Consider the following 23,570-nt stretch of genomic DNA (forward strand, 5'->3'; position numbering starts at 1 on the left):
GCGCTTTAAGCGCGCTGTATGCTTCTTCATAGGAACCGTAGAGCTGGTCTAGAGGAGGTGTAATATCGCCCATGTTGTTCAAGAATAAGAAAATAAGCTAGACAGCTACGTTTTTCGATGAGCGTTTACCTGCAGTAAATATCTAGTAGTGGTGCGGATATGGCGGATTCGAAGATTACGCACTAAGCTAAGTTGGAGAGAAAGTTTACACTAGCACTAGCGTTGGGGACAAATCTCATCTTGGGGACAAATCTCAAAACCTTGGGGACAAATCTCAAAACCTTGGGGACAAATCTCAGCAGCCATAAATATTTTTCAATACACGCGCACTGGGACTGACTTTCAGAAAACGATCACATGAAGTTGGAAAATATGCGCAAAGTAGACGCAACTCATTACAGCTGGCTGTGATTAGCAGTATGCATAATCACATGATATGAAAGTGGGTGTAGACTTCCTGTAGTACCAAAGTCCATCACCATGCCGCATTTAGTCTAGTGTACTAATCGCGACGCGTCTACATCATCGATACGCGTCCCTCTCGTCGCGACCAATTTCCCCTCAGCAGTCCCCAATCCCACTTCAATTTCTTCCCTTCTCCCACTTTTGGCTTTTTTCTACACATTCGTTCGTTACATTATACAAACACTACAATGTCTCTGACCACTTTACCTTCACTTCCTGAACCCATTCTACACCTAATTTGCGTCTATCTCACGCCCGATCGCCACAGCGTCAACGACTCGGAAAATGGCCAATCGCCCACACTTTACCGCCCAATAATCAGCCTTTCATTGACCGCGCATGCCCTGAATCGCATCTCGTCAACCCACATCGCGACAAACATGAGCCTGACATGGGGCACTGTCCGCTGGGACCTCTTCCTCCGCACCGCGCTTGAAAACCGGGCCTACGCATCCAGCGTCAAGTACCTTAAGCTCACCGAACTCAGCTTATACGAGCAAGATCTCACCAGGCCGACAAAGTGGCAAGATGGTCCGGATGATCTCACGGAAATGTTCAAAGCACTATCCGGATTGCAAACGCTCTACTCGTCGCACTGCAGGCTGAAATACCCCGGTTCAATCATCTACCGCCTCACGTCTGAAGATATGCCATTGTGGAAAACGCTCGAGACCGTGCGATTCGACCATATCAATTTCTGGGGCGAAGACCGCATTGTGCAACTAAACTTGCAACGCGAATGCACAGAAAATAATGAACACGGTGAAATGAGAAAGTACACGGTGGGAAACGGACTGCTTACTGGCTCTCTGACGGGCTTGAGTATCCAGGACTTTCACAAGATACCCGAGGTCACGAATGTGGTTGTTACTACGCGCGATTTCGACGACGATGGGGATACGGAGGGGGATGCGGATTGGGTTGATGAGGATGCAGCGGAAGGAGTGGAGTGGAGTGATGACGATGATGACGATTATGAGTATGAGAGCGAGGATAGCGAGTGGGATTCGGAATATGATAGCGATTACGAGGATGATTGGGAGGCGGAGGGTGTGTTCAGTGTGCCTAGCGCTCAGCCTGTGAAGGAGGGTCTGCCGACGCCGGTCGTTGGTTTGTCTGCTCCGGGAAAGAGTCTGCTGGATTTTTGAGAAAACAAGATGGGAGGGGGTTCGGTTTGTATGACACATATTTTTTAGAGTGGTTCAACATGTATATTAGTAGATTTATTTTGTAGTATGTTTAATCGATTGGACTAGACCAGGTCCTTTACAAAACAGATACCTTATTCGTCTCTACCTCATCCCTTCAGCCCTCATTACCATTTCTGTCAGAATTACCCAAGACACACGCCCGTTCAAGCCGCTCTAACAAATCTGACCATCACCTTCGGCGCCCCCGCCGTAAAATGATCCTTGATACCCTCCCAATAAGCATTCACATCAACCCCCTCATCAAGCCTAACATCAAACTCAGCAATCACTCTCCCCACCACACTCCTCAACTCCATCATCGCCAGCGCCTTACCCGCACAACTATACGGCCCCGTCGAAAACGGTATAAACGCCGCTCTATTCCGCATAAGCTCTGGCCGCGTCGTCCAGCGCTCCGGGATAAACTCATCAGGCGCAACAAAGTTCCTCGGGTCGCGAAACAGCGGGAACAGCGGAATATGCACGATTGTGTTGCCCGGAATGAAGTGCCCGTCGATGTCCATACCCTCGGGCGGCGTGACGCGCTGGGAGCCGAAGAAGACAGAGGGCCATATGCGCAGCGACTCGTAGATTACGGCTTCGAGCAAAGGGAGTGGGTGTTGGCAATCGTAGTTGTGGGCATTGGCGAGGAACTCTGTGCGGATGGCGGTCATGTAGTGTGGGTGTGTGGCGAGGTGCATGAAGATGAAGGTTAGGGCTGTGGATGTTGTTTCACTGCCTGCGGAGATGATGAGGCGCGATTCGCCGAAGAGGAGTTCGCGGCCTTCGGGGGTCTTGGGCGTGGAGACTATGAGGTGCGAGATCAAGTCTGGTCTTGCGTCTCGGACCTGGAGAAGCGTTAGTAATGGTTAGATTCGGGGCAGGTTCATCGCATGTATAGTACGTACTTTCATTCGTGCACGCATTTGGCTGACGCTCCAGTCTCGCCATTCTTTCATGGGCCCGGCAAACGAGGTAAGTACTCCGATTGTGTTCATGAGCCACGGCATGTGATACATATATCCCAGGGCTTGTACGCTGTTGGTAAACGTGGCGAGGATACTTGCAGCGACATCGCTCTGTTCGCCCTTGATGAAGCCCATGGACTTGCCAAAAGCCAGTGCCGCCATGGCATCGTAGCTATAGTGCGAAGTATATTCCGAGAGTGGAATTAGCTGTCCTTCCTTGCTGCGAAGTTTTGCAAGTAACTGGTCCGTGAAGTGTTCAACCTCTGGAGCATAGGTGGACAGCGACGTCTTGAACGCATTATCCCAGATCCGGCGTCGCTGGCGATGAAATCCCTTGTCGCGATTCAAATGCAGCGACCTTTCCATGACATCGAAGAACGGTCCTTTGGTAGTTTTCGACCGGGTCCCAAGAATAGGTTGGATCGCGTCTGCATCGAATATGGTGAGTTCACGTGGTCCTATTTTCGATCAGCATTGCATCTGGAAGGAGGTACGAATCGTAACAGACCTGTCCTAACATAATCGCCATATTGCTTTTGGAGCCTTTGTAGTACCCTGTGGTAGTGCAAATCGCTATCCCATGTCTGTTTGATTGTCCACCATCGCGAGAGCTTCGCTCCCCAGGGTCCTGGGTAATTTTTCAGGGGATGGAAGAAAGCGCGGTAGGCTCCTGTGTACAACCATAGCGGTACCCAGAAGGAGCTCGTCACCAGTGTCGCTGCGATGAAACCCGTGTAATATACGAGGATCCAATAGGTCGTAACCGCTGATCCAATGATTGGAAGGGCCAGATGATCAACTTCCACTTTGCGCAGGACAGACTCGTGTAAGATAACAGCCGAGAGTGGTGCGAACACAAGGACAATAGTGAAAACCGACTCCATGGCTCGTTACAGGCAAGGCTCCGGTGGTGCGCGGGGCTGATGGTGTTGCGATGAGTTGAGTGTTGGTAGCAACAAAGAAATAGTGAAGGCGATAACCGACATACAATCGCTCTTTCACTATTGAAGTCAACTGCTCCTTTCTGATTTCATTAGCTGTTTGACATGTCAATGGATACGAACAATATATATCAGTAGACAATCCAAGATACGCTTCTTCGTAGATCCAGCAGGGTGGTTGATCGTGCAAAACGTGGAAGAGGAGAAGGTGTAACGTATTTGCTCCGGGGACCACAGTCACACGTGGCGGCAACCTGTATGAGATATTGATCGGTAGTCCCGAAAGCTGAATCAGGGTCTAATCCATTTCCGCAGTCAGTCTGCTTGTCAGACTGCATGTTTGTGTTAGTGTATCCCACAACCGGCATCTTTCCGTATCCTTTGTTGCTGACTCCGCATGTTGGCCAAAAACGTTGCGCTGCCGCGCTTTGTCGTACACTATCGCACACCATCACACAGAATCCACTAGTGACTCATGTTTGACTAGGCTTGCAACTTGTCGATAACCGTGAAGTTTTCTAGCGGTCCCAATTCATCTAATTTTCAGCAAAAGCGAAGCAGGTCGTGAAACCCTTATTCTCTAGACATGATCTTATTGGCTAGCGTAATAGAGTGGAGCTACGGGCAACGTGCTCCAACCCATGATATGTAATATCGGCACGTAAACCAGTCAGTGATCGAGTAGGCAATGTAACGGCTTGCGCGACAGTTAGGATCTCCATGTAGGAACCCAGATGGCTGCAGCGACCAGTGACAACGCGGCCAGGTCAACTCGGAGCAGCTGCATAATTGTGCATATCATTGATTTCTTCATGCGCCGTCATGGCAGCTCTGTCAATACTTCTACGCATTCACTACCAGGAAGAAGTGTTGGAGAAGCGCACGTTCGTAAGCGGCTTGCTAGTTACTGCGTCTTATGGTTTCACTGTTGAACGTAAATGTTACACGAACCATGGTCTTCTGGGTTTCACCGTGGTGAAATCGGTGGAAAGGTAACTCAAGCTCCCCACAAAGATAAGTTTGCTGCAGATCCGGGGGTATGGCCCAACTCCTGGAGGGTTCGCTTCCGTTTTGTATACTCTGTCTCTTTTTACAATCTCCGAAAGTTCTTTTGGTGGTGTGATGAGTTCCGACAGAACAAAAGTGGGCGTTTTGCCTGTACCTGATGATGGTGATCAAGACTTGGATGGCAAGACTGACCTTCAGAGGAGGATCATTGTGGTATATGTGGTTATGACAACCTTTTCGTCCATGATACTTGGGTTGCGGCTGTATACACGCATCTTCATTCGTCGGTTGACCGGATTGGATGATGTGTTGGTAGTTCTCAGCTGGCTTGGGTGTGTCGCATGGTTGGTAATATGTTTCGAAGGTACATTCCATGGCACTTGTTCGTCAACTGTAACTGACATACCTATAGCATTCAAATACGGCTTCGGCCAACACCTGTGGAATGTGACTGTAGAACAGCTCCAAGTCTACACGAAGATGCTCGTCGGCATAATGGTAGTGTATGTCTGGACGCCTGCACTCGCAAAGCTCTCCTTATTAGCACTCTACTATCGCCTCAACCCGGATTCCAAGATTCGCTCCTGTATATACACGTTAACAGGCCTTGTATCTGGATATTCGCTAGCAATCACCATTGTCGCTGCCGGCCCGTGCAATCCACAATACCATAGCGACCAGAAATGCCTTACAGATCTTAACCTTTTCATGGCATGTATCAACATTATCACGGACTTCTTGATCCTGTGCCTACCAGTACCAATGTTACGCGCCTTGCAGCTGCCGATGAAACAAAAAGTCTTACTGGGATTTGTGTTCGCATTGGGATCCGGGTAAGGACATGTGCACATTCAGTCTCTATATGGTCCTATGCTAATGTTGCCAGTGTGGTCGTCATCTCTACCGTTCGTATCATTTACGTCTACAGCATGATCAGCAATCCTGACTCAACTTACAATATCGCCAAAGCTTGTATATTCTCCACGATTGAACTCAATGGTGGCGTCATTTGCGCATGTGGGGCACTCCTGAAACCCTTCATACAACGACACATGCCATGGATATTGTCTCTTTCGAGTCGTAATGGAAGCGGGAATCGCTTCAGAGTTCGAAAATTCAAGATGTTCAGGAAGCACAGCAATGGAGGAAAGTTTGAGCTACGTAGCACAAACGCAGAAAAAAATGCGCGCAAGCAGGCCAGCAACAAATTGAACCGTCAAATCGAGGTAACCCGATCGTACACTGTTCGAGATTCGAAAACTGCGAAAGACAACGGCGATAGCATGGATGATTTGTTTGCACCAACTGCGGGCTGGAACGGGGGTCGGTAGTTCCTTGTGGATTGAAGAGGCTGTTCCAAGGGATCGCGTGTAAATCGTACTAGTAGCTGAGGATTCACGATGAATCTGGAGGCAATGTTAACGACAAATTATAAAAAGGGCAGAGTTCCCGGTAATATACTCGCGTTTGCCAGAAGATCATCGAATCAACAGTGTGATGAGGTTGAGGAAAGAGTCAAGTGACTGGCATAAAATGAGCGTCAGACGATGATTGTGGTCTTGGCGCGTCATGGAGGAAAGGGGTTATTGGGACCAATGTGCGTCGAGGTGGTGGTGTAACCAACATAGAATCTGCTTAGAGCAATGTCTTTGCTGTAGCTTCGGCTGCCATGAGCCTAAGACGGGATTAATAGCCGTAGTTAAGAAAACAGGCAATGTTACTTGTTCCAAGCAGCAGCCATAATGCGCTATAATCCGTATGTAAGCATGCCTGAGAGCACAAGCAATTGTTCTTGCATTTACGTCACTTGTAAGTTCCATGCTTACGACTTATACGAGCGCACATTCAACTTCAATATTGACGAAGAATATTTCACCAGGGTATCAATTTACTATCAATTCGCTCAGAAGAACCATGCAACCATTAAAACAACCAGGAAGCCCTAAGGGTCTAAATCTGCTCTCAAGTTTGGACGCCCACGAGCAATGGCATCCCCCAGATCCATACTGGACGCCTGTCCGCGAACACTAGATATGAAGCGTCGCCCGCCATCCATGTTTTGTTTGTGCTTCGCCTCCTCTTCTGCATCCTTAATCTCCTGTTGTCGGACTCGTTCAGCTCGCTGCTCCTCCAATGATGCTGCCTCTGCTTGCATACTAGCAAGACGATCGGCTGCACTTTGACGGGCTTCAGCATCATCCACTTGTTTTCTCGGAGGAGAGCGATCACGTCTTCGGTAGTTGTCGCGGTCGCGAAAGTCTCTACGATCCTCCCTTCGATCCTCTCTCCTGGGCGGCGAACGTGTGCGTTCTCGCCGGCTACTGTGCTTTCGATGTGGTGATCGTGACCGCGACCTTGACCGTCTCTTGTGGTTGTAGTGTTCACGGTGGTGTTCACGGCGATGCCCACGATCTTCGCTTCTGCGTGGCGAGCGCGATCGATTGTGTCGACTCCGATGCTTGTGTTCCCGATCCCTACTCCTCTCTCTGTCCCTGTTTCGGTGTTTCCTTTCGCGTTCCTTCTCTTTCTCTCGCTTTTCAGCGTACTTGGCTTCCTTCTGAGCATCCTTCATGGCCTTCAGCTGCATTTCCATCTTTTGCTTCTGTATCATGAGGAGTGGGTCTTGGAGGACCTTCTTTTGTGTATCGCGGGCGTTGTTTATGTTCGTGCTGGGCTCGCCAATAGCACCAATGCTGACTGGTGCGCCTTTCTGCAGACTTTGCGTGTCGTTTGATTTAAGAAGGTTATCGATCCTGCGCTTTCCAAGTAGATAGCCCTCTCTTTCTTCCGTAATGCCGCTATCACCGCTGGGGCCGGCATACATCCAGTCGACTCTTCGCTGCACGACCTTTCCACCAGACTCTGCCTGCAACTTTTGTAGTTCTTCAAGCGCAGCCTCCTCTTCGCGTTCTCGGCGAAGCTTGTCGATCAACTTGCGCTCCTCGAGGGCGGCCTTTTCTTCCTTCCATACTCTTTCCTGGTTCTTGAAGAGGTGGGGATGCCAACTTTTCTTCAAATTTAAACTGGGCTGGTTAGCTTTGATGCAGACAATTAGGATAAATGACTTACTCTCCACCCATGATTGCGACAAGTGTTTGGTGCGCGTCTGAATATGTGGCCTTGGTATTATGTTAGACGCGAATACAGTTGCGCTACACGGATGTTATAGGTGCGAGTAGGAAATTTTGGTTATATGGGGAGGTGGAAGAATGATGGAAGGCTGGTACACATCTGCGAAGATGCGCCACGGACTGCCAAGACGCGCTAAGCCAGGCCCCACCCAAAAGTTCACCTCCGCGACTTCTCCGCAAAAGTTTCGAGCGAGCGGCTTCGAGGTTCCTCAATACAGCACGTCTTTACTTGTCGCAAACGGATTGGTTGCAGACCTCGAGAAGATCCCAATTACTGGATTCCTAAACCAATCAAATACAAACAAAACATGGCGACGCGCAAACGGAACGAGTACCTCGACGTAGAGGAGAGCGACGACGATGAGAGGGGCTATGATTCCGAGGAGGAGAGTAGAGCGCGCATGCTGCCGGCATCGAAGCGACAAAAGACAGACCATGATTCAGAAGCAGAGGAAGACCGGGAAAATGACAATGAAGACGCGGAGTCTCAAGGCGACGATGACAACGCAGAAGACGAAGAAGAAGACGAGCCAAAACCCTTTGCCTCCAAGAGCGCCGAATTAGCCCACCTTGAGAAACTCGCCGCATCCCTCCCTTCCGAACTGAGACTTCAATCCACGAAACTCGGCAAAGCACTACCCCAATCCTCACTCAAAAAGGACAAATCAGGCGTCATCTACCTCTCGCGCGTGCCACCGTTTATGAAACCCGCCGTTCTTCGTTCACTACTGCAGCCCTACGGCGCCGTTGGCCGCATCTTCCTCACCCCCGAATCCTCCACAGCGCGCACGCAACGGCTGCGCAACGGTGGCACACGCCGTAAGCTCTTCCTCGATGGCTGGGTCGAATTCCTACACAAGCGCGACGCCAAATTCGTAGCCGAGAACCTCAATGCGCAGACCATGGGCGGCAAGAAGAGAGGCAGATGGCACGACGAAGTCTGGAATATCCGGTACCTGAGCGGCGTCAAATGGCACAATCTCGTCGAACAGATTCAAAACGAGAATGCAGAACGCGCAGCACGACTCAGATTCGAAATTGCGCAGGGCAAGAAGGAGAACAAGGCGTTCTTGGAGAACGTAGAGCGCGGCAAGGTGGTTAGTGGGATTGAGGCTACGCGAAGGAAGAGAGGCGAGGATCTCGATACCGATCAGAATGCGCCAGAGACAACAGATGCAGTACAAGAAGCGGGTGAGAAGCCCAAGAGGAGAAAGGGTAGACTCGAGTTCTCGCAACATACGGCAACGAGCAAGGCGATGAAGAAACCGGAGCCAGGCCAGGACGTGAATCGAGTGCTCAGTAGTATGATGTAAAAAACGGACGGAGCATACCAAATCTAATAATAAGACCATAAAAAGCCAGTCCGACATCTCGAACCCTGCAGAACTTATATTCATGACTTGATAATATCTTGATTTACCCAACCCCCATCCAAACGCCAAAATTCTCCAATGCAGCTCAAACTAGCCCTCAAAAGCCAACGCCATCATCCATTTAAACATTCCAAAAAAAATATGCTAGGGTATATTTACACCATTCATTTTCCTCTCTTGAGATCCCAACCTTACTCATATAGCCGTCCCGCGCTCAAAGCTCTCGCGAATCTCCGTCGTATACCGATTATAAAACCTCGCTAGCTTATCATTGAACTGCTTGTTCTTCTGGTTGATATATGTGACATCGCCCATATCCTGCTCGTCGCGTATGCCGCGCGCGGCACGCGCTTTTAAGCGAGAGCGCTCGCTCTTCTCGAGGTCCTCGACGAGGCGGTCCACGGCTTCTTTGCTAGGCTTGTGGTCGTGGCTGTAGGCTTCGTCGACGGGCGTGTTAATGCGACCTTGGCTGTCGATGGTGTAAATTTCGCCCGTGTCGGTTTCGACGAGTTGGAGGAGGCCCGAGGATACTTGGGACTGGAGTTTTCTGGCTTTCTCTTCGGCGTATGCTTCCATGTCGACTTTGTTCATTTGGCCGATTTGTCGCTTGTATACTTTGTTTGCTTCATTTCTGTAGTCGGCAAAGGCTACGCCTTCCCTGTTCTTGGCCTTCTTCTTTAGCCGCTTGTCCCAGCTCTCACTCTCTTCGATGGTGTAGTCCCAGTTCCGCTTGCGCTCGAAGTCAGGGTCTTCGGACTTGAGAAGCTTGTAAGAGGCTTTGTCGTGGGCAGCACTGAGTTTGGAAATTTGAGCAAGACGCGCACTGCGGTCTTCGGCATCGCGGACCTCGCGCTCTGTGGCTTTTCGGCCGCTGACTTTTTGCGCCTGGAGCGCCTTGAAGCGTGCCATTCGCGCAGCGAGAGCGGCTTTGGGGTCAGATGGTGTCGCCGTGGTAGCAACTGCATCTTCTTTCGCGGCAGACTCCTGGCCTGTCGGTGTGTTGTCTGCTGATGTTTCGTTTGCGGTCATGGTGGTTGAGGGCGCTTCTTTGTCCGCTGTGGTTTGCGATGGTACAACGGCAGTGGAGGGTTCTTCGGCCATTTTTCCAGAGGTGGTAGTATTAGACGTCTCGTTATCTGGTTTAGGTTCGTTCGTCATGCGGGGTGGGTTTGCTGTGGAAGTGTCGCGGTTCCTTCAACGAAATGTTGGATTGACGACGACTGCCAAGACTCTAGCGCGACTTTGCCTACTATACGATCTCACTTCTGGGTTGACGTATGATGAACACGTATACCAAGCCTTCTCTAGATATGTATGACAGGGATTGGATTTGAAATCAAAATATGCTGCTCAATTCGAGATAAAGTTCAATGTTGAACTTGTTCAATCTCATTTTCGCTCAGCAACCTTGCAAATTCACTCACATCCTTCGTAGCAGGTACAACCCCTGTATATGAGAGGATAGAAGTAAAGTCCACGAAGTATAGAACACACTAAATGCTTCACACCTTGTAATCTTATATATATTCTCTAAGTCTTGTGCTGAAACTAAGATGCAGTAAATCTACATGATATCCCATCAGCCATTCTTTGCTGCGCCAGGCCTGCTATTTTCCCTCCGCTGAATTGTAACGACATGCATGCGAAAAAGCCTTCAATAGTGGAAGTTTGAAATACTCAATCCAAAGATATGCCTCTAGATCGGCTCATCTCTAGGCTCAATGAGGACCTCGTTGACGCTGACATGATCCGGCTGCTTAAGCGCGTACACGATACTATCCGCAACGTTCTCTGGATCAAGGACCTTGGCTCCACTCGGCTCACCGTACTTCTTCAATGCTTCTGGATCCGTGCTCATCCCCAGCAAGTCAGTGGCGACGTTACCCGGCTGCACAGAAGTGACCTTGAGTCCCGTACCAGCGGTCTCAAGCCTCAGACTCTGTAGTGTAGCTTCTACGAAGAATTTGGAAGCGGAGTAGACACCCAGCCCAGGGAATACCTTTCGACCAGCATCTGAGGAGATGGCGAGAAGGTGGCCTTTTCCGCGCTTGAGCATTGAAGGTACGATGGCAGCGATGACGTTCAGGAGTCCCTTGCAGTTTACGTCGACGGTTTGGTTCCACTGGTCGGTATACGAGTTGGCCATCATGGTGAAGTACATGACTCCCGAGACATTGACAAAGATATCAACTGGTCCCAGCTGCTTCTCTGCTGCGGCGACAAGGGCTTCAACTTGGCTCTTGTCCGTGACGTCGGTCTTCTGGGTGATGATCTTGCCCTCGCGAACCACAATGCTCTTCTTCAGATCTTCGAGAGCGTCAATACGCCGTGCTGCAAGCGCAACATGGCAGCCTTCTCGTGCAAGAGCTGTAGCAGTAGCAGCACCAATACCAGATGAAGCACCCATAACAACAACGACCTTGCCATATAGAGGACCCCTTCGGGGAAGGCGAGCCGAGCCACCAGCAGCGTCTTGATGAACAGGAGGCTTTGGAAGCCAGCCTCGAGCGTACCAGTGACGTGTGTACGTCTCGAGAAGTACCTGATCAACCTTTGGGCGCTCTACAGCAAGACGAAGTGGCCGTGTCTTCGCGTTGTCGAGCACCACAACATCCCTCAGAAATTCAATACTGGGCATACCGCTGCGGAGAATATCAACTGTGAACGCGCCATCACCACCCTTAGCGGCGCCGCGCTTGTCATCCCAGAGTTGGATCCACTTTGTGAACTCTATAGGTTTAGTTGGGTAGCCTAGTTCGTTGAGATCCTCAAAGACCTTGCTAACATCAACAGGGTCGGGATCGCCGATATGGAAGACTGGCTGCTCAGCTTCGGTCTGGTTACTGAGATGGATGATAGCTTTGCTAACAAAGTCAACCGGTGTCATTTCTGCGCGCCAGCCCTTGACGTCTGGATAATGACCGATTCTGATAGACTCAACAATCAAGGCTGTCAAGAGATCCCATGCGTTGGCAGCACCAGTTTCGCTGTGACCACTGATCGTACCAATGCGATGAATCTTTATGGGAAGACCCCTTCGGCCAGCTTCCAAAGCGAGTTGTTCAGCGACCCATTTGGTTTGTCCATAACCATCAGCAAGCTTGACAACATCGTTGACATCAAGCATCGCGTCTTCTGGCCACCCTTCTCGGCCCTTTGCGGGAAGAAGTACTCCGTTGGTTGAGATATACTGTACTGTCACACCGCCCTGGGCCGCAAGACGTAGAATTTCTCGTGTTCCGCCAACATTAGGCTTCTGCAGCGCAGCATAAGGGTACACCAAGTTGACAGTAGCGGCAGCGTGAACAATGACATCAAGACGTTCGGCCAAATCTTTGAATGTATCAGGGGCAAGACCGAATCGCTTACGAGACAAATTGCCTGGAAGAATCTCCACACGTTCCATGATGTTGTCGCTCCAGAGGCCAAAATCCAGTAAGTTCCTACGTATCCTAGCGATACCGGCAGGGATATCATCTTGTGAGGAATCGGCGAATCGGACCATGCAGATAATTTGAGCAGACGTACTCTCCAGTAGATCTCGGAGAAGGAAAGCACCCAAAAAGCCAGTCACACCTGTGAGGAGGACAGTTTTCGCGTCCTTGAGTGCACACACCCTGGCGTCTTTTGGCTGGATCTCTTTGTCCAAGACGGAGTCTGCACGTAATACGGCTGGGAGGTTTTCTTGCACCTCGGCGGTATGACCATCGCGAATGGCACGAACTGTGTCCAAATGTCCATTCAGGGTTGCAGGTTGGGCGAGACGTGCAACAGGTACCCGAAAACCGAAAGTATTTGACAATCGCGCAGCCAGATCCGCAAGAAGAAGTGAATGACCGCCGAGATCGAAGAAGTTGTATTCAGGAGTGATCGAGCTTGGGCTGACATTCAAAATAGACGCCCAGATTTGGGTTATCTGTTCGATAGTAATTGGGCTTTGTTCATACTTGCGTGCACTTCCTGAAGGTGATGATGGTCTCGGGGGAGGTAGAGCCTTGAGGTCGACCTTGCCAGAAACATCACTCGTTGGTAGCTTGTCCATCTCAACCCATAACGAAGGAATCATGTAATGAGCAAGATAGGCCATAAGCATGCGCCTAGCAGTTGAGCTGCGCCCAGTCCTGTCGATCTCAAGCTCCGGGCGTTCGGCCGATGTGTTCTTGTCTCGAACAATGTATGCCACCAACTGGCGGTCGATACCCTCCCCAAAAGCTATCACAGCACAATGGCTGACAGCCAAATGGGACAGAATTGCGTTCTCAACCTTGCCTGGTACCACCGAGTATCCACGAATTTTGATCATAGCGCCGACACGCCCGGTGATTTCGAGCAGGCCGCTGGGAAGTATGCGTGCCTTGTCGCCAGTCCTGTACATTCTAGCACCAATCTTGGAGCTGTATGGATTCCTGATGAATGCTTTTTCAGTTGTCTCTGGAAGGTTGAGATATCCACGGGCAAGAAGGTGTCCACCAACGCAGAGCTCGCCATTTTCGCCATCTTCTACCCTCTGGCCACTCTCATCCAGAATGTAGATGTACTTTTTGTCGATAAGTGGCGGTCCTACAGGGCAGTACGCAGCATCCTTGTCAATCTTCTCAAGCATATCCTTGATGTCACCACAGGCGATTTCGTGTGTCTCGCATGCGCTATAGACGTTGAGCAAGCGGGCGTTGGGGAGGGCCTTGATACCACGGCGTGCAAGATCGGTTGTCACTACTTCGCCATTGAGCCAAACAGTCTTTAGATTCGGCAGCCGAGTCGCGAGCGCCTGGTGTCTTGCAAGAACAGCAGAGAATAGGGTTGGTGTGAAAAGAGTCTCGGTAATCTTCTTGGAGGCAAGGAGGTCGACCAACATGCGTGGATCGTAGCTCACATCGTCCGGAACAGCCACAACAGTTGCTCCCCTTAATAGCGGGCGTATGATTTCCCAAACGAAGAAGACATTGCAAGCCACACGGTCTCCCGGTTGCAGATCAGATAGCCCGAATCGAAGATTGTATGAAAAGACTGCTGCTTTGTGAGGGTTGGCGATACCTTTCGGCTTGCCAGTAGTTCCACTAGAGTAGGCAACAAATGCCAGGCGTTCCAAATCAGTCTCTTCGGGCAAAGGCTTTAGATCGTGCTCGTCCAATTGGCCGTTCTTATCTGAGCTGGTTTCATCCAGAACAACGAGCGGTGTGGACCCCTTGATCTTTCCGACTTCTGCACTGACAGTAACTATAACAGTAGGTTGTGAGTCCTCAAGAACATCGGCAAGGAGATCAGGAGGATAGGCCAATTCCAGAACCAGAAACGCACCGCCTGCACGGAGTGCTGCTAAGCAGGCGATTACATAGTCGGCGGATCGCGGCAACAGGACACCAACCAGGCTGTCACGGCCAACCCCATGACCCCGCAGCCGGTCGGCAAGCGCAGCAACTTTGTCGTGAAGCTCCTGGTATGTGTATGTAGTCTTGTCGTCTTCTAAAGCAACCAAGTCGGGGGTAGCCTGAACCTGTTGGGAGAAGAGTGCTGACAGGTCCTTGGTAGTATCGATGACAGACATGGTCTGAAAGTTTTCGAAGGAGGGGTAAAATGGAAAAGGAGATCTGCGAGCGACCGGTACTCGACGAGATATTTATTCGGTTGTAAACTCCATGCACCGAACCAATAGTTCTCGCACAGAATATCAAGAGATGTGAGGTCTGGCTTGCTGGGGCTCGTACAGCTTGCTAGTTCCAGCGCACGACACTTTTCTCGTCTCGGTGTTGTGCGCACAGCTGTGCCGATAACGTCATCAACTAGCGTCAACTAATAATCCCACACCCCCATAATACCGCTCAGAGATGCGAATCGTTGAGGATCTTGGAGTGCGCCGCGGGACTGTTTGGTTGGTTGTTGACAGCTTGCAGGGACGCGATTCGCTTCTGTGTGGCCGTCTGCCGGTAATTGTGGGCAGTGCCAGCCTATGAACCCTCGCCAATGACGAACTGGTCCGCCAAAAAAAAAGGCTCGACCCACGTCCCGTGGGGTTTGAGACAACGTTCTAGCCGTGACAACCAGCGGGTCAGCGGGGTATCGCGTTGGGATGCTAAGGGTCCTGTAGTTCTGCTCTGGCATCTGAATATCTTACCGGTGCCCGCATGTCCGTGTGATGAAATGCCAGCGCCCGTTCTGAAAACCATGGAACAACGTTCGACTGTATTTTCATTTCTTTTTTCTAAAAATGTTTCCTCCTCTTGAATCCGATTTCATGATGTTAAGAAGGACTGACAACGTAAAGTTGCTTGGGCTGACGCAATAATAATGTGTCATCGCTACGATTCAAACAAGTTGACCAATAGTCAGTTCACAAACAGGTTATGTCGGCACTCACTGAAAGATCCGTGGCTTTCAATAACCAATGGTCGGCTTCTTCAAAGTCTTGCTAGCATGTGAGGTACACAGAGTGGCAGTGACGGGGAGTGCATTCTCAAGTATCGATAGCGTGACGTGCTCCACACAGGATCAGCTACTTTTCTTGGCAAAATGAGAGATTTCGAAAGAGAGATTGAGAGTGACAGGAACAGAAGATGAATAAAAGGGTGAAACAAGAGCGGATGCGGGGAAGATGTTCGGATTACCCGTCCCGTTGAGCTTATTCTCCCGCCAGCCTCTGACTAATGTTCCGGTAGTACGAGATTTATTTTACGCTAGCAAAGCGAGAGTAGCACAAGTGCCTAGCCGTACGGGCAGATACTCGCTCTACGGTCAACAATGAAGACCGCAGGTATCTTCCTTACAGCCATGCTATTCGAAAAACAGAAACGATCTGCTCAACTTGAAACACTCATCAGTCCATTCAGCCTTGCCATTTGGTACGACGCTGTCTAAACATCGACACCATACCAATAGGCAGCAATCCAAATTCGACAACATTTAGACTCCCGAACGTGTCGATCATCTCCGGGCCATACATCTGTGCGATCCACTTCCAATAAGCATCCATGGCCGCCCAATTACCAAGGATGCCTCGTAGATTGCTCTGACTCGATAGATGAGTTATAGCCTGCCCAACTGATGTGCTGAGAGCCACAGGTTCTTCCTGCGGTTGCTCCAGCAATTTCTTGTAAGTCTTCACTAAGCTTGCCTTTCCTAATGTTCCAAAAACCTCGCGGTGCTTGACAAACTCTTCGAAAGAGAAGAACTCATCGATGTTTTTACGTTGCAAGGCTGAATCATCGGCATTACGACGCATAGTATCCGGATCGGCATTGTCGAATCTGCGTTTGGCAGTGGCGTAGTCGTCGCGCTCGTTTTGCTCATACTCATCGAGCAAGTGGTAAGGGTTTTCTCTTACAGACTCACGGATCTGCAAAAGGTGCACAAACGGTGACTTAAGGTCTAAGCCGCCTAATTCGACTGGGAAGAAAAGGAAGCCGTCAGGGACGTTTTTCACTGAGAAGCGCTCGTCTATCATCTGCTTGATCTGCTGAACAATGCTGCCATTGGGAAATATTTGCTCCTGAATGTGGCGGTGAGTAGCGAGCATTTTATCGACATGTTCGCGGCCGAAGCAATTGGCAGCTTTTCCGAAATTCGAGCTAAAGAATGTAGCCGCGTACGAGTTCTGATATCAAGAGTCAGTAATTTGTGAAACCAGTCATTCGAGTCGTATGACATACCCAGACTTGAATGTAGTCGATAACACTCTTCGATTTGCCTTGCAGCTGCGTGCGCAATTCCTCTACATGTCCATCGACCATGCGTTGGTCGATTTCGAACCGGCCGCTTTTAGGATCAAGCTGTAAGAAACCCCAGCGAATCTCACCTTCGGGAAGACGTTCATCGATTTCCGTTTCCTTGTTTTGTGCGATTCGCACACTGCCAGTCTTCTTCTCGTGCAGCTAGTTTTTTCGTTAGACACCACGACAGATCCTTCATTAGTCTAAAACTCACCCTAACTCCCATGATCTCGGTGAACTTCAGAATGCTGGCCCAGGCGCTCACGCATGTCTCGTAATCCTTATTCCAAAACCATACATCATCGCCGAGGCGATACAGATCTGGACCGCCGGTGGCCTGATTGACAGCAAAGTCCAGGCACAAGAGTACTGTTTCGCCCAGCACATCACTCAATGTATGAGAGCTCGGCATGCCTCGCTTACGCAAACGTGGCTCAGATGCTGGATCGTCGGCAAACTTCAATGGAGCCTGTAGATATCTCTCAAAGAAAGTCATCCATTTCTTTGATACACCGAGAAATTCGAGGACTGCGGATATTGTTTGATGCGGTAGAAGTGAGTTCCAGGAATCAAATGTCGTATGGAGGCAAGTAAACTCGCCATGTAGCCGGGTATTGAAAATGATTTCTGTGGCGACAAGATGAAGCAGATTCTGCTTTGATTCCATAGGTTTCTTAGATTGACCACGGTAAATTTCGTCTTCGTGTTGAAACGAATCCTCCGAGAATATCTCGTCTTCATCGTCCTCATCAGATTCGTCTACTTCAGCTTCAGGAACCAGACGCCTTGCAGCGAAATGCGATCTAACCGCGGATTTCATAGGTCGCTTTGCCGCAAGGTCATGCACCACGATGTCTCGTTTGTTGACAGCGTATTCCCCGTACTCTGCTTCTTCCTCACCTTCTTCCACCTCGACTTGCTGTGCGTCAAAGTCCAGTAGTTGATATGCAAAGTATCTGTTGTCATGCGTGCATTTTCGCTTCTCCTCGAGACTCTTTGAAGCATTCGTACTTTTTTTACCAAGGAAGTACATGCGCTGTGAGCGCTCATCCCTGCCGACCTCAGTAGAAGAGCTCTTCCAAGCCTCGTGCTTATGCAAGTCTCTAAATGCGGATTTGAAGAACACTGACCTAATCGAAGTTTATTAGTTGTGTTAAAGTGGTTGGGAACGAGCGAAGATACCATTGTACGCCGATGTAATGAAGGAAAATCGCTTGCAAAAGGTCAGGATCCAGATGGATCGAAAATTCGCCATTGATCTTCCTCCTTTGTTCCACTAGGACATGCGGGCCCCAGTTCCAATTTTCAAGAGCTGCCAAGCGCACATTGAGAATATCGCAGACTTCTGTCAATATTACATCTGATACAAGTGTTAGTTGGGGTGCCTCGCCAGTATCGACTATACTGACTGTTGCCCAGAAAATCTCTCAACGCTTCCCGCTTTTCGTTTGAAAGCAGATCGGAGTTTTGTAATCCTTCAATGACCGGACGAAGTGAAAACATGTCAAGTTGGTTTGACCTAGTTAGATTCTTTTCGAATTCTTGGACCTTTTTATGCAACTCGTCGATTGCTGAGGTGCTTTCTTTCTTATCCTTGACAAAGAGGTCTTTGAGATATAGCCGTAGTGCCTTTTCATCTACTTCAGCCGCCTGGAACACATTCTTCTCCCATTCCGCACGAGTAGCAAGCTTCTTCGCACCGGGTACCTCTTCAAAGCTCTCCGCCATCTCAACGTCGCCATCATTGTTTGCAGATTTCTCGGAGGAGAGCCATTCTGTGACGAGCTTCCCGTAGAGGTCGGCGTATTGGAACTTGGTGGACTGAATTGAAAGGTACTGAAGCAGTCTCTTTTCCCAATCCAAGATGACCTTACTTGACACAGAAGGGTCAAAGCGAGCTTGCTCAATAAAACGGTGCAAGTTCCGGAGATCAGTTTCGAGGCCGGTGTTCCTTGATCCGCTGATAATTACGTGGACACCTCCCCCAGCTGTAGAGCTCTTTACGATCTGAATGCCAAGGCATTCCTTCAAGCCGTCAAGTAGGATGCCAACTCGCTTCAACGCGTCTTTTTCTAATTTCACAGAGTCGAGCAGTCTGGTATATTTGTCCTCAAAGCTGATGCGTTGCTTTGCGAGCTCCTCTAACTTGGTGCTGGTAATTGTTTGGAGAGTCTCGCCAAAGACGCTACCAGAAAGATTTGCCATTATAGGAGGGTCTAAAACAAATCAGTAGTCACTCGGCGTGGTGGGCCAGATGCGAGTGGATGGCCGGGATGCGAGAGACAGTGCGTTGTGTCGAGTTACGATCGTGGGAGACGAGGGAAGAGATGACCCTGGAGTAAATTGAGTCGAAAAAATTTGCTTTTTTCCAACGTGGGGATGCGGTCGAGACAACACCTTTTATATCGTAGTCGTGCAGTCGCACTAGTACTGTAGGCAGCAGGCGCTTGGCGGAATTACCCCACCGGGAAATAGAGTTTGACACACAACACAAGTACTACCATTTTACAACAACTACTTGGTATTTTGAATTGCTAGTAACAGTGCATATGATAATGCTACTGCATGTCAATACAATAGTACAAGGTACAGCCCGGACAATTGTTTGGGTGTCACATCAAAAATAAGTGATAGACAGTCTTCGAATAAGAGCATCCTGACCCATAGTAACTATCTATACAATTAGAAGCCATTCTGTTAAGTTTGGCAAAATCCATACTAAACCAAAGAAGGCTCGTAAAGCCCATTACTAAGGCTTGCATCTTGCTTATTCTGCATCCCTGTAAACATCATTACCCAGGCTGTGCCACTTCCCTCCAACAAAACATCGTGCATTATTTGGCTGTTCAATTCTCCAAGACTGAAATTCTACAGGATCACCAATGGAATTAGCACAAAGCAGCTGCACCAAGCCACTCTGCGCAACCAACTCTTGTCAAGCTATTATGCTATCCAGGAGACGATACCAGAACCCAACTACCGAATGTACCCGCCCGTCTCAATTTTTCAAAATACCAAATCATATCATTGATGCCATCCCTCAACAGCGACAGCAACCTCTCCTCAAGAGCCATCACCCACACCCACATACCGCACGCAATCCCCACATTCCTTACACCTCTCGCCCAAACCCACCATCTCATAACTACACCCCCTCATACCGCCTACGAACCCTCCTGGCCTCCCGTACAACCTCCACAAAACCACCACTCTTCGCTCCATCGTACCCAGTATCCTCGGCCCGACTCCTAGTACCTCCCAGCCTACCACTTCCACACCACCATGCCACCCACTTCTCCCCTAACCCCAGTCCAACATATAGTAGAAAAAAAGGCCTATAATCCTCAGTAACATGTTTCAAGTTAAAAAACCCAGACACCAACACTCATCTCACCCGTCTGATCTTATAATATCGCTTCCCCTTACCATCCTTACCCGCACCTTCAAAATATCAAATCCTGTAATATCGCTTCTGCCTCCTGCCTTTGCACCCCTACCCAACCCTGCATCCTGCATCCTGCACCCTCCTTTCTTTCTTTCGCTTAAAACCTGCCCCCCCCCCTTCCCGCCCCGTTAGCCCAGTGACGGGACGCAAAAGCAACGCTCATCCAACGGTACATACGCGAGCCGCCCGTTTTCTCTCTTTTTTCTTTTTTAAACCACGCCCCCGGTTGCCGGGTTTGGCGCTTTATATATGTATGTGCGTTCCATCATCTTTCATGTGTGTTGTAATACATGTGTGGTTATGTAGAGTGGTGGATGGTGCGACAGGTATGTGCATGAATACCAGGATATATCGGGGTGGTGGATTTGGGAGTGGGTGGGTGGTGATGTGTCTTGTCTCTTTCCTATTTCTTGTTGCGGGCCCGTGGGCATGGATGTGGCGGGCTGGGAACGGAGGACGGGGGCTCGGACGGGTGGGATGTACCGGGGGTGGTGCTTTTTTCTTCTTCTTCTGTTGTTGGTGGCTTGCCTGCAAGGTACAGATTTGTTGGTACTTTGTAAGGATAGTTACTACCACTTCGGGGAGAATTCTTAATTTGGCAGGTGGTAAATGTATCGTCATTTCTATCATGTATGTGTAAACTTTTCTTGTTGCTTTCCCTGGTTTCATCCTTCTAAAAATGCCTATATCATTTTAAATGAGAATTAAAGTCTTATGAGTATCGCTTACAGCTTCAGTGAGCTTGTTCGCTGCTCAACTGTGCTGGTGACGTGAATGCCGCGGTAGTCCTTGGACGGTAGGATAAACTCTTCGCTTCCGACGCTACCCTGTCCACGCACCATGTTTACCGTCTGGCCATCTTCAAGCGCGACCCATTCCTCGTCTCTGCCGGTCAAATGGCTCTTGACAGCGGGTCGCTTTGCATAGCCTGCTGCGGGTGTCTGTGGGGTTGCGCTACTGCCGCTGCTACCGAGTTTGAGGACGCGCTGCAGTAGAGGACGGAGTGTGGCGACACATCCTACAATCATTCCGACGCCATTTTCGGCATAGCCCCAGAGAATGACATCGGCTACACCGTCTGTCGGGTGTGTTAGTGTGTGCGGGGGACAAGGGAAAGAGATAGGGAAAGTGGAACTCACGGAGATAGTCAGTCGAACTCGTAAGGTTCACCGTGTAAATGAGGCGAATGCATGCAGACAAACTGGCTCTGTGTGGAGCATTCGTTCAGCGATCATGTTCATGAAATAAGCGAGCCAGGGGGAACAAAGACTTACAAGGCTCCTAGACCGAGAATAACGCCGACGGAAAGCTTAGCATTGCGGTTAAGCTGCACGTTCCACAGCAACGGTATGGGCAGCAAGGCACAAAACCAATCCGTTGCAATGTTGATTGCCGTGGTCGCATAGTAGATATCGGCAAGTGTCTGCGCAGGATTACACTTGCCTCCAGGTGTTGACTGATCCCAAGCGTATGACACGGGAGCGCACTGGAAAATAATGTACAGCAGGGCGATGAGATTCATGATGACGAACATGGCAGATACAGCATACAGGCTGTAAATGTATGTTTTCCTCCGCGAAGCGATTCGGATCAGCATAAAGGAAATGCTCAGCTTGATCGGGATGATTGCCGCGCAGTAAAAGACTTCAAAGAAGAAGAAAAACTGGAGACTGTTAGTATAAATTGTCACGTCAATGAACAGGCACATACCTGCATTCCCTGAACCTTCTCGCTTGGACTGAGTTTGTTGTCATGAATGCCGACGCCGCTGAATGCACCGCCGATACACGATATTGTCAGGCCCGTGAAGGGAATCTGGGAAGCGTCCTGTCAGCATGACTCCTACCGCCAAAGTTACAAAGGAGTGACTTACAGTCGCTAGAGTCATAGACCAATCATCAAGACCCCAAGCTTGATTGTGAATTCTTGTGTAGACTCGCAGCCCGAATGTCATGTATGCAACAACAGCCAGTGCGATAATTGAGGCAGCGAGGTTGGGTGCCTTGTCCTCGAAGTAAGTCATGTTGGATCCTTTGCCCTGAATTCGAGTTCCTATGGAAATAGGAGTGGCAACAAATGTGAAAAAGGCGGTCCGCGGAGGTTATAAACGACTATGTAGTGTTCTCAAAGGACGTCAATCTGCCAGTGATGCAAGCGCAAAGTGATGTTCAGGACCTGCCATCCGGGGTCAAGGCAAAGTAAGATGGGGAATATAAAATAGATCGGCTCAGAGATGGATGAAGAGAGATTGGATGCATGTCGGGGTGCTGTTGAAGATCCCCCATGTCAAATTACGACTCGCTTCAGATGATGGAACAATTCGACATTGGCCTTACACCAGAAGCCAAGTAAAAGACCCACGGGGATCCAATTTTTTGTCGAATCGTGAGAGGGCTTCTGGGATACGGCCTGTCAGGTACGGCGAACAATTACTGGAATAGAACCATGTTCCGCTCCGTCGAGAACGTCGTTATGATGGTTGGTGAGGGTGGCCTGAAGTGGCGGCCGGTGTGGGAAGAGCGGCTGACCCATACATGTGGAACATGCTCGCGTCTGGACTCGAGAAAACGCAGGTACCGCGAAAGGTACACATTGAAGAGTGAAGGTTTAGCGGGTGTGGTGCCACACTTCCCATAGTGTTCCTCTTTTTTCAGACAGAATACTAGCTCACTGTTATTGTGTGGTGTTTAGATTTCATCGCTTAACTATCTGGTTGCATGCCCTGCAGATGACGGATTGAGAAACCTTCGGTTGGTATATTCCATCTACTCCCGCTCAACTTTCTCCAGACTTTTCATATCTACAGCTCATAAGAGTGTCTGGGTCGGGTCGAGGGTTCGCCACGTCGGGAGATGATCCCGGGTGTTAGTGGTTGTCACTAGTAAGCCTTGCATAAGCCACATACTCGCTTCTGACGTGCCCCATAAAAAGTCCGAGGAAAAGATCTTCCATCCCCTGACCTGCCCATTCGGAACGGGACGCCCTATGGTGAGCGGCTTGGATAAATGGATTAGTGTAAACACCCATGAGAAAAAGATAAGGCGACCATGAACTTGTAACAACATTGTGTGAAATGATCATTCCCTCCTTCCAAAAGAACTGCAGGCTTCAAGATGCGCCACGCAGACACGGCTACTTGACACGGCACAGAAGGAGGGCCTGAAAGGGAAGTGAGTGTCTCACAGACTGTGGAGCAGTGGGAGGTCCCCGTTCCGCAGGCGAAGCCAGTATTGTCCATTCCGCAATCATGTGTGACTGTCGAAGATCGCAAAGCACGAACACTTTTGTATAAATGACGCTGAATGGCTGGTTTCATAAGGTGGACCCTAGGTAGCCCTATTTGGTA

The 23,570-nt window shown here is 49.6% G+C and overlaps 9 protein-coding genes across 9 annotated transcripts; 3 read left to right on the forward strand and 6 right to left on the reverse strand.

Moving 5' to 3' along the window:
* Positions 1-653: 653 nt before the first annotated feature.
* Positions 654-1,613, forward strand: COCCADRAFT_108873 (uncharacterized protein; the record flags this gene model as incomplete). The annotated part of the gene is made up of 1 exon (XM_007718956.1): positions 654-1,613. The coding sequence occupies one exon, from the start codon at positions 654-656 to the stop codon at positions 1,611-1,613; it is 960 nt and encodes a 319-aa protein (XP_007717146.1).
* A 206-nt stretch (positions 1,614-1,819) lies between these two features.
* On the reverse strand, positions 1,820-3,507 carry COCCADRAFT_30218 (uncharacterized protein; the record flags this gene model as incomplete). The annotated part of the gene is made up of 3 exons (XM_007718957.1): positions 1,820-2,503; positions 2,564-3,081; positions 3,132-3,507. 3 exons carry the CDS (start codon positions 3,505-3,507, stop codon positions 1,820-1,822), a joined length of 1,578 nt encoding a protein of 525 aa, XP_007717147.1.
* A 1,179-nt stretch (positions 3,508-4,686) lies between these two features.
* Positions 4,687-5,903, forward strand: COCCADRAFT_108860 (uncharacterized protein; the record flags this gene model as incomplete). The annotated part of the gene is made up of 3 exons (XM_007718958.1): positions 4,687-4,936; positions 4,985-5,405; positions 5,459-5,903. 3 exons carry the CDS (start codon positions 4,687-4,689, stop codon positions 5,901-5,903), a joined length of 1,116 nt encoding a protein of 371 aa, XP_007717148.1.
* A 611-nt stretch (positions 5,904-6,514) lies between these two features.
* On the reverse strand, positions 6,515-7,652 carry COCCADRAFT_30220 (uncharacterized protein; the record flags this gene model as incomplete). The annotated part of the gene is made up of 2 exons (XM_007718959.1): positions 6,515-7,595; positions 7,642-7,652. The coding sequence occupies 2 exons, from the start codon at positions 7,650-7,652 to the stop codon at positions 6,515-6,517; spliced, it is 1,092 nt and encodes a 363-aa protein (XP_007717149.1).
* Positions 7,653-8,011: 359 nt separating this feature from the next.
* COCCADRAFT_40951 (uncharacterized protein) lies at positions 8,012-9,016 on the forward strand (the record flags this gene model as incomplete). The annotated part of the gene is made up of 1 exon (XM_007718960.1): positions 8,012-9,016. The coding sequence occupies one exon, from the start codon at positions 8,012-8,014 to the stop codon at positions 9,014-9,016; it is 1,005 nt and encodes a 334-aa protein (XP_007717150.1).
* Positions 9,017-9,271: 255 nt separating this feature from the next.
* On the reverse strand, positions 9,272-10,177 carry COCCADRAFT_108884 (uncharacterized protein; the record flags this gene model as incomplete). Its single annotated transcript, XM_007718961.1, has 1 exon — positions 9,272-10,177. The coding sequence occupies one exon, from the start codon at positions 10,175-10,177 to the stop codon at positions 9,272-9,274; it is 906 nt and encodes a 301-aa protein (XP_007717151.1).
* Positions 10,178-10,772: 595 nt separating this feature from the next.
* COCCADRAFT_9103 (uncharacterized protein) lies at positions 10,773-14,621 on the reverse strand (the record flags this gene model as incomplete). Its single annotated transcript, XM_007718962.1, has 1 exon — positions 10,773-14,621. One exon carries the CDS (start codon positions 14,619-14,621, stop codon positions 10,773-10,775), a length of 3,849 nt encoding a protein of 1,282 aa, XP_007717152.1.
* A 1,275-nt stretch (positions 14,622-15,896) lies between these two features.
* COCCADRAFT_108885 (uncharacterized protein) lies at positions 15,897-18,984 on the reverse strand (the record flags this gene model as incomplete). Its single annotated transcript, XM_007718963.1, has 5 exons — positions 15,897-16,664; positions 16,720-16,941; positions 16,994-17,909; positions 17,962-18,139; positions 18,189-18,984. The coding sequence occupies 5 exons, from the start codon at positions 18,982-18,984 to the stop codon at positions 15,897-15,899; spliced, it is 2,880 nt and encodes a 959-aa protein (XP_007717153.1).
* A 1,965-nt stretch (positions 18,985-20,949) lies between these two features.
* COCCADRAFT_9105 (uncharacterized protein) lies at positions 20,950-22,247 on the reverse strand (the record flags this gene model as incomplete). The annotated part of the gene is made up of 5 exons (XM_007718964.1): positions 20,950-21,302; positions 21,364-21,431; positions 21,499-21,887; positions 21,935-22,039; positions 22,098-22,247. 5 exons carry the CDS (start codon positions 22,245-22,247, stop codon positions 20,950-20,952), a joined length of 1,065 nt encoding a protein of 354 aa, XP_007717154.1.
* Between the last annotated feature and the right edge of the window lie 1,323 nt (positions 22,248-23,570).

Source organism: Bipolaris zeicola (assembly GCF_000523435.1).
Source record: "Bipolaris zeicola 26-R-13 unplaced genomic scaffold scaffold_268, whole genome shotgun sequence".
NCBI classification, from domain to species: Eukaryota; Fungi; Ascomycota; class Dothideomycetes; order Pleosporales; family Pleosporaceae; genus Bipolaris; species Bipolaris zeicola.